The following is a 9183-nucleotide window of genomic DNA, read 5'->3' as shown; positions in this document are numbered from 1 at the left end:
CGTCTCGTGCATTACAGTCATGTAGTCGCGTGGTGCTGATGTGAGGAACTCTGCCGATTTTATGCTGTTTGCGCGAGCTTTCCCGATACACGCCGGGTCGATATGATCTTCGCGGAGGACGTGGGAGACTTTTAATCATTAAGTCTATCGAAGCGCTTGTCCATTTGCGTCATAAAATATGCGCGAGTGTTTGTGGAGATAGCAGAATCGCTGTGTTGTACGCGGCGACTGGCATGAGCTCGTAGAGGGAGGAGCGCTTCACTCTGCTCGCCGTGTAGAGAGACGATGATGATGGCAGAGGGATTTGGAGGATGCGGCAGACGCGCGTTTCACCGTTTTCAGAAAGGTTAATGGCAACTGGTGGATGTTAAAGCGAGGGAACCGCGGAGGTTCAATAAACTGAGATCGATTCCACTGGAATATGAATGTGGCCACCACTGTGATGGATTTGCAGCCAAATGTATTGAGTTTCAAGTGAAACTAGGTGGCTATGTCAGAGCGAGGAAGGCCGACAGCCCTGGTTCAGAGAGGTCAAGGTGTGTGAAGAATCTAGAAGATGGCTACGATTTCTGAAATTAGGGGATGTATATGAATTTAAAACATGGACATGTTAAGCCAGTTTAATAAGCATTTTAAATGCCACAAATATTAATATTGAACTTCAAACCTGTATCAAAAATTTGGAATTTTCTTCTAGTTTGTCGATTTTTAAATTTCACTTAGACTTAATAATATAGCGCCGAGCAATATGATGTGTGAAGTGATGCCAACCATAAATGAGGGGGACTCGGTGAGTTCCCAGCGAGGCTCTCAGAATGGCACGGATGCCGAATCTAATTTTGAACAACTGATGGTGAACATGTTGGATGAGAGAGATAAGCTGCTGGAGTCCTTACGGGAGACACAGGAGACCCTCATCCAATCGCAGACCAAACTCCAGGATGTGCTCCACGAGAGGGATGTGCTACAGAGACAGCTCAACTCCGCCCTGCCGCAGGTAAAGCTGGGAGAGGTTTACAGGAAGTTACGTTTTCTGAGGTAACAGTCTAGACGGCCTTGTTTTTGTTTTTTTTTATTTATTTTTATATTTTTGCCATTTTAATGTTTTTTTTAAACGACATCAGCAAATACAAAGTAAGTTCCTTAAAATTATATTGAAGTAACAATAATTGTGTTGACTACACTGTTAAATCTAATTAGTTGACCTTCGACATTTTATGGCAATCTGTTTGCATGCTTTTTTAAACATACTAATTTGGCTCAAGTAACCTGAACATAATTTAAGTAATTTTAACAAGTTACAAATACACTACATCTGTGATTTAAAGTTTCATTGTTTTCATATAATGGATTCTCCTCTGTACTACTTAGTGCACATAAATATGCACTTTTCTAAAGTAAAGTACAATTTAGTACACTGAATTTATTTGTATTTTTTATGCGGTGAAGTAAATATAGCAGAAAAGATTAAGTAATTTCTAGATCAAATAATATCTTATAAGCTCATGCTTAAACTAACATAAGTAAATTCTACATGTATACTTAAATTCAAATATGTAAAAAATAAATGCTCTAGCTTTTAAGTAAACATTATTCATGAATGTTTATCTTTACAATTCATTATGTATAAATCCTAAAGTAGAAAACGTTGTCATATTAATTCGCTCATTGTCACGAACCCCGCTCCCTCGCTCCGCCCCCTTGAGCTCGTACGCTCTTTTTCCTCCCTCGGGCTTCCACGCCCGTTTTGCTCGTTCGAGCTTGCACGCTCGTTTTTGCTCCTACGAGCTCACATGCTCGTAGACTATCTCCCCCCCCGGGCACACATGCTCCGCCCCCAGAGTCTTCCACGGCTCTGCCGGGTTCTGCTCCGCCCCCAGAGTCTTCCACGGCTCTGCCGGGTTCTGCTCCGCCCCCAGAGTCTTCCACGGCTCTGCCAGCCTCTGCTCGCCCCTCAGAGCCCTCGCGGCCTCCGCCTCACGAGCCTCCCAAGGCTCCTCCTCCTAAGCCTCCCAGGGCTCTTCCTCTCGAGCCTCCTAAGGCTCCTCCTCTCGAGCCTCCCAGAGCTCTACCTCCCAAGCCCCCCAGGGTTCTGCCTTTCAAGTCTCTCGAGCCTCCCAGAGCTCTACCCCTCGAGCCTCCCAGAGCTCCACCTCTCAAGCCTCTCAGGGCTCCTCCTCCCGAGTCTTTCAAGGCTCCTCCTCCCAAGCCTCTCAGGGCTCCTCCTCTCGAGCCTCCCAGAGCTCCGCCTCCTTCCAAGCCTCTCAGGGCTTCTCCTCTAGAGTCTTTCATGGCTCCATCCCTCAAGCCTCTCACGGCTTCGCCTCTCGAGTCTTTCAGGGCTCCTCCGCCCCTCGAGCCTCTCAGGGCTCCGCCCCTCGAGTCTTTCATGGCTCCACCCCTCAAGCCTCTCACGGCTTCGCCTCTCGAGTCTCTCAGGGCTCCTCCCCCTCTCAAGCCTCCCAGGGCTTCTCCTCACGAGTCTTTCATGGCTCCACCCCTCAAGCCTCACGGCTTTGCCTCTCGAGTCTCTCAGGGCTCCTCCCCCTTTCAAGCCTCTCAGGGCTTCCCCTCTCGAGTCTTTCAGGGCTCCTCCTCCCCTCGAGCCTCTCAGGGCTCTGTCCCTCGAGTCTTTCATGGCTCCACCCCTCAAGCCTCTCACGGCTTCGCCTCTCGAGTCTCTCAGGGCTCCTCCCCCTCTCAAGCCTCTCAGGGCTTCCCCTCTCGAGTCTCTCAGGGCTTCTCCTCTCGAGTCTCTCAGGGCTTCTCCTCTCGAGTCTTTCAGGGCTCCACCCCCTTCCAAGCCTCTCAGGGCTTCGTCGCTCGAGTCTTTCATGGCTCCCCCCCTCGAGCCTCTCGAGCCTTCCAGGGCCCCACCTCTAGAGGCTCTCGAGTCTTCCACGACCTTTTTCCCCGAGCCTCTCACGGCTCTACTCCCAGAGACTCCCGAGCCTCCTACGGCTCCGCCTCCCTAGCCTCCTACGGCTCCGCCTCCCGAGCCTCCTACGGCTCCGCCTCCCGAGCTTTCTAGAGCTCCGCCCCTCGTGCCTGCTATGGCTCTACCCCCCGAGACTACAGAACCTGCCAGGTCGTCGCCTCGGGGACCTCCCACGGCGCCACTTACCTTGGCTCCACCTCCAGAGCCTTCCAGGCCTACCTCGCTAGAGCCTCCCACGGCGCCACCGTCATCGGCTCCACCTCCTGAGCCTTCCAGGCCTTCGCCCCTAAAGCCTCCTTCGGCTCCACCTCCAGAGCTTTCCAGGCCTACCTCGCTGGAGCCGCCCACGGCGCCACCGTCATTGGCTCCGCCTCCTGAGCCTTCCAGGCCTTCGCCCCTAAAGCCTCCTTCGGCTCCACCTCCAGAGCCTTCCAGGCCTCCGCCTCTAGAGCCTCCTGCGGCACCACCTCCCTCTGCCCTGTCTCTTGGGCTCCCCATGGCGCCGCCTCCTCAGCCTCTCAGTACCCCGCCTGCCGAGTCTCTCACGGCTCCGTCTTCCAAGGCTCCGTCTCCCAAGTCCTCCACGGCTCCGCCTTTCACGGCTCTTCCCTGGCCCCCTGACCCTGTCCAGTGGCCCCCTGACACTCTCCCTGTCCTGTGGCCTCTTCCCTGGCCTCCTGACCCTGTTCCTGTCTGGTGGTCACCTTCCAGACCCCCGGACCCAGTCCCTGTCCTCCAGTCGCCTTCCAGACCCCCTGACCCAGTCTCTGCCCTATGGATGCCCCCTAGATCTCCCGACCACCCGCCTGTCCACTATGTTCCCCCTGACCTTACCTTGAACTGCCCATGGACTGTCTCACTTCCCTTTGCCTGTCCCCCAATCATCCTGCACCACCACCCGCGGCCGTCAGGAGCCGTCCTATTCAGAGGGGGGAGTACTGTCACAAACCCCGCTCCCTCGCTCCGCCCCCTTGAGCTCGTACGCTCTTTTTCCTCCCTCGGGCTTCCACGCCCGTTTTGCTCGTTCGAGCTTGCACGCTCGTTTTTGCTCCTACGAGCTCACATGCTCGTAGACTATCTCCCCCCCCGGGCACACATGCACTCCGCGAGCGTACTCGCTCGCTTCCCGCTCTCATCCAGAACATTATGACCACCTGCACTCGTCCCAATCACCACGTCATTGTTTACACCTGCACTCGCGTCATCTGCACTCCTGTTCATTGTTTACACCTGCACTCGTCACTATATATTCCACACGCATTCGTTTCTCCAGTGTTGGTTATTGTATTTAGTTTCCCGTGTCCTTGCCCCCCACTAGTCTCGCCTAGTTCTGATACTCCTCTTGTTTACCTCTTAGCTTGCCAGCTCCCCTTGTTCCCCTGTCATTGATCCCGCTAGTCCCGTCTTGTTCTACGCCATAGTTGTTAACTGTTTTCCCGGCTTCGACCTCCCGCTCTCGTTGACCACTCTCTCCCGGATTTGCCCCTTCCTTCCTCTTGATTCCCCGGCTCCGACATCAGGCTTCCCTTTGACGCCTCTTCACTGGATTTGCCCCTGTTTGTACTTTTGCCTGCACTGCTATTAAATAAAAGCAGTTTCCTCCGACATTGTGACTGTCTCATCTTGTGTGTGTGTGTTCGGGTGACACTCATTTGATTACATTTCACAGGTAAATAAAATAAGTAAATTTGACTTAACTTTTCAAAGCTGGTGTTCCCAGCATGCACTGGGCTTGAATAATTAACTAACTTACAGGGTTTCACTATTTGAAAGTTTATTTACACCATTTTTATTATTGATTTTGTTTTTGAATTTGGTAATCTTTTGTTTTGTGATGTCTGAAGATCATTTTCTACTAAAACTAAAAAAAAAGTATAAGTATTGAGGACTGCGTGCACAGCCTTGTATTTTGTGTTTAATTTTTAGTAATGCAAGGTGATTTTGTGCAACATGCTGTAATTCAGCATGCAATAATTCTACTAGTTATGGGCGATACCACTTATTTTCTGTTCGATCTGTTACCAAGTACTTTTATGCCAGTTTCGCCGATAATGATACCAACTATGTATCATACAACCAAATGTATACCTCTAATACATTTTATTTTTATGAATTCTTTGGATAAAATTTAAACAAATTATTACTTATATTTTTATATAAGGCCTATAAATGCCTTAGCAGAAAATGATTAGGCTGCTTTGTTTAACTTTTTAAATTAGTAAGTATAAATAACATATAAAACCACAAAATTAACCATAGATATTATTATATGATTACTATTACTAAAACCAAGTTACAATATGGATAATGCAGTAATGCTATGGTAAAACCATGGTTAATTGTATCAAAACCTTGGTTACTGCCAAAAAACTACCAAAAAACCCCACATGGTTACAGTCGTGGTTACTAGTCATGGTTAATACAATATTACTACAGTAAATCCATGGGTAGTTTTCATAAGGGTATCATTTAACAAGGATTAAATATCAATATTTTAATACCTCTTAATTTAAATAAGCCTGTAAAAAGTCACACAAGCCCAATATAATACGTCATGTCTAGGTTTGTCATTACTTGGTGTGAATGACTCCAGATGCTGTTTTTCTGTCATTACTTCAGGAAAGCACTGCTCTCTCTTTGAACAAGCACTATTACTGAAAGGGTGAGAGATGTCTGCTGGTTTATTTTAGCATTTCTGCATGTCAAGATGAGGAGAAGAAAATATATTTCCAGTGCCATGCAACAATTCGCTCATATAATTATTGTTTTCCACATTGAAGCTTATGGGATTTCATGTTATCTAAATAAGCTCACTAGTTAAAAAAAAACTTCATAATTGATAATAAAAATGAAATAAATCTCATTAGTAATTATTTTCAGTGTAAAGAAAATAGCTTTAATTTAACAGGCTCCAAGTATACCAGAGGTAACACTAATCACCCTAATGGTGACTCCTACAAATCACAACCAGCTACAACAAAACAACGACATTAGTCATGAGAATTAAAACTATATACATTTAAAAAAAAACTATTATTATTTTCCATAAGTTCCCTTGTCTTAAACAAACTTTTTTCAAGAGAAAGTGTTCATAGGTATTCCACAAAGCCACATTTTTTTTAGTATTACTCAAATGCAAAGTCTAAAGAACGTATTTGTTTGAGTTATGAGTCCAAAATGTCACATTTCAAGTACCGTTTATTAACTTAAATGTTTTATTAATGACAACTTTAGGGTTTAGAGTGTAACGGTAACTTAATTAAAACTATTAAAGGTGCAGTCACATACCTTTGCATGGCGAAATTCTGCGGGCAAAATACAGTCATCTTAATGGGAATCCGTGCGATCATGAATTTTGTACGATGAACTTCCGGTGGTGAAGAATTTCCTCTCGCAGATTTCGCGTGGTTATTTTTTATTTAATTTTTTTTATTCCAAGACACAAGCAACAAGAAAAACACTAACTATATACAATACCAGCATTCCTTAAACAATCAAAAAGGCCCGCATCAGGAATCACACAAGGACAAGACAACTCACCTACTCCTTACCATTGCAACAAAACTTTAACCGTGTTGACCAATAGGAAGATGCTTGGTTTGGCAGTGACCTCTGAGTGTGCGGTGCTTCGAACACTGAATATACACAATGGACAAGGATATAACTTTAGTGGCAAGTTTCTTTTGAACTTCACTTTGCCAGAGTATGAAGTGCAGCAAAAGTGGCTTCTTGGCAGTTATTCTTTTTGCGGATTTCACACGCACTCAGTATACGCCTACGTCATCTTCGCCGTGCATAGGTATGCGTGACCACTTTAGGAATAGTAAAAAGTTATCCTTAAGCGGAGTAAACTATTTATTTACTTTTTTACAATTTCAGATAACTATTAATATATACAGTTTACAAAAAAACAAAAACAAAAGCTTTACAGTTACATGATGACTAGCTAAGATGTGAGGGGAAGTGCCTTTGAATGTCTAGATATATAAATAATTGCCTTTGAAGTCAATCCTCAGAAGAAATGTTCCCAGATGATCTTTTTCTGATGAAGAACTAAATGACAAAGTGATATTTTATTCAATTTGACACATTTTAAGTTACTCAGACCCAAGCAATTATAGTTTGTGCATTGTGGTACTGCTGGTGTCAGGTAAACTCTTATTTTCACAAAAATCATTTACTAGAATTATGTGTGACCCAGAAATGTCAGCTGCAGTGAATGTGCTAGCATCCAGTCAACAAAAGCAGAAGTTACATTTTTAAAGAAAAGCCTTGATTATTGTTGCATGTATGCACAAACACACAAAATCTTTAATTTTCTTATCCTAACCCTAAGGTCTAACTTCACCCATTTTTTTTAAACAGTCTTACATGGCTGACCATGCCAGTAAGTCTCCAAATGGCATGCTTTTGGTGTATCAGTATGGTAGGTAAGACAATGACCAGAGGCTGAGGCATCTACCAGTCCAACAACCAGAATCCAGCTCAGTTTGATGATGTTGACGGAAGGTCTGCTTGAAGGACTGTAGATGAAGCCTGTCTGACAGGTTCAAATGGAACCACATTGTGTTACAAGAGTTGTCACAAACATGAAACTTGTAATGTGCTTGTGATTTAGCAAATTATGCATTTGGTCTGTGAATGCTCTGAAACACTCATTGTGGTAATAAATGAGAGTCTGCCAGAGAGATTGAACTTTTCCCCAGGATTTCAAAGACAATCGGAGTAGGTCACCCAGCATTGTTGTCATTCGTCCGGTAATATTCTGAAAGACACAGACGGTTAGCTCTTCTGTCTCTTCCTCTGAATCACAGTGCCGAATTTGGTCGCTTGCCAATGACACAAGTGATATTTATTGATTCAGCTGAATAACCCCCCCATCCCTCCCTCTAATTTGAATTCCATGCAAAAGATCTCTTCCTGTGGAAGAATTGTGACACTGTTCGATTAGTGGCAGAATGGTTTTAAATGGAGGTGACTGAACCCCAAATGGTATGGGTAGAAGCAGAGACGAGAATGACCTTTTTTGAATTGAGAGAACCTCACCATTCTGTCACCAGAGGAAACTTGCACTTCCACATTTGGTGCTTGTATGTGTAGGACTGTTCAAAGCAAAATACCTGCTTTTAATCTGATGCTCTGGTGCATGTGAGGCTGTTGCTAAAAGGCCAATTAGTCCAGTTTACAGCTGAGATTCATGTTTAAACCCCCTGATTCAACTTTTAATTTCAATGTTATGTTATTTATTTATAACTTTAGAATCATTTACATTACATTTACATTTATGCATTTGGCAGACGCTTTTATCCATAGCGACTTACAGTGCAATTATTGGGGACAATCCCCCTGGAACAACCTGGAGTTAAGTGCCTTGCTCAAGGACACAATGGTGGTGGCTGTGGAGTTCGAACCAATGACCTTCTGATTAACAGCCCTGTGCTTTAGTCCACTACGCCACCACCACTCAGAATCAGTGCACTTAGATTAAGTGGCCATATTTTAAGTAATTGCTTATTTCACTTTTCATTCAATAATAATGGCAGTTGATACAATATCATTCTTGTCAATTCAGTCAATTTTTATGATACATTTACAAACGTACTAATTGGTCAATTATGTGGTAGTTTCATGGACTCTTTTAGGTTCAACATACTGTTAAAAGTCTCATAGTGTACATCACCTTTCTTTCTGTATCTTTAGAGTGCGTAGCTAATTACATATTGCCGTGGTTGATGTCTTTTATAACCTGTAATTGTGGCTACTATCAGGTTGCTAGCTGTGTTGCTTGAAAACATTCTCAGTGCTCTTTTTTTTTCTGTAGTGATAGCTACATTTTCCAGCATAAAGCTTTTTTAGTTACCTGTGTTTAGTTTAAATGTATTGGCTCTTTGTTATTGTTACGACGAGGGAGGTCACATGAGCAGGATCTAAATGTAGGCTTAAAAGCATTTAATAAAATGAACAAAGTAAAAATTAGCAAAGTAAAAACAGGAACAAAAGAAACATCCATGATGGGAAAAATACAGGAACAGAGAAAACATGAACAATGGGAACGGGTCATGAACGGGAGGTCAAAACACACAACAATTGACAAGGTCTGAACATAAATAAGGGCATTATATACAAACTGATTAATAAGGGAATGGAAAACAGGTGTGAACAATAGGGAACAGCTGGAAGAGCAGGGGATTGTGGGGAGTGTAGTCCAGGGGGAACAGATGACATGCAAAACACAGCAGATAACA

The 9183-nt window shown here is 44.3% G+C and overlaps 1 protein-coding gene across 2 annotated transcripts in view; it reads left to right on the top strand.

The window, feature by feature from the left end:
- The first annotated feature begins 30 nt into the window (after nt 1–30).
- The window catches only part of LOC127625921 (liprin-alpha-4-like), a 167132-nt gene continuing 157979 nt past the window's right edge, over nt 31–9183 (top strand). For both annotated transcript variants that reach the window (XM_052101387.1, XM_052101386.1), the window contains exon 1: nt 31–997. In XM_052101387.1, the coding sequence (XP_051957347.1) occupies nt 749–997 (249 nt within the window). In that variant the 5' untranslated portion in view covers nt 31–748. The remainder of the gene's footprint in view (nt 998–9183) is intronic.

The sequence above is a fragment of the Xyrauchen texanus genome, chromosome 32 (assembly GCF_025860055.1).
Source record: "Xyrauchen texanus isolate HMW12.3.18 chromosome 32, RBS_HiC_50CHRs, whole genome shotgun sequence".
Classification (NCBI taxonomy): Eukaryota; Metazoa; Chordata; class Actinopteri; order Cypriniformes; family Catostomidae; genus Xyrauchen; species Xyrauchen texanus.
The sequence above is the reverse complement of the archived record's forward strand: the minus strand, read 5'-3'. Positions and strand labels throughout refer to the sequence as shown.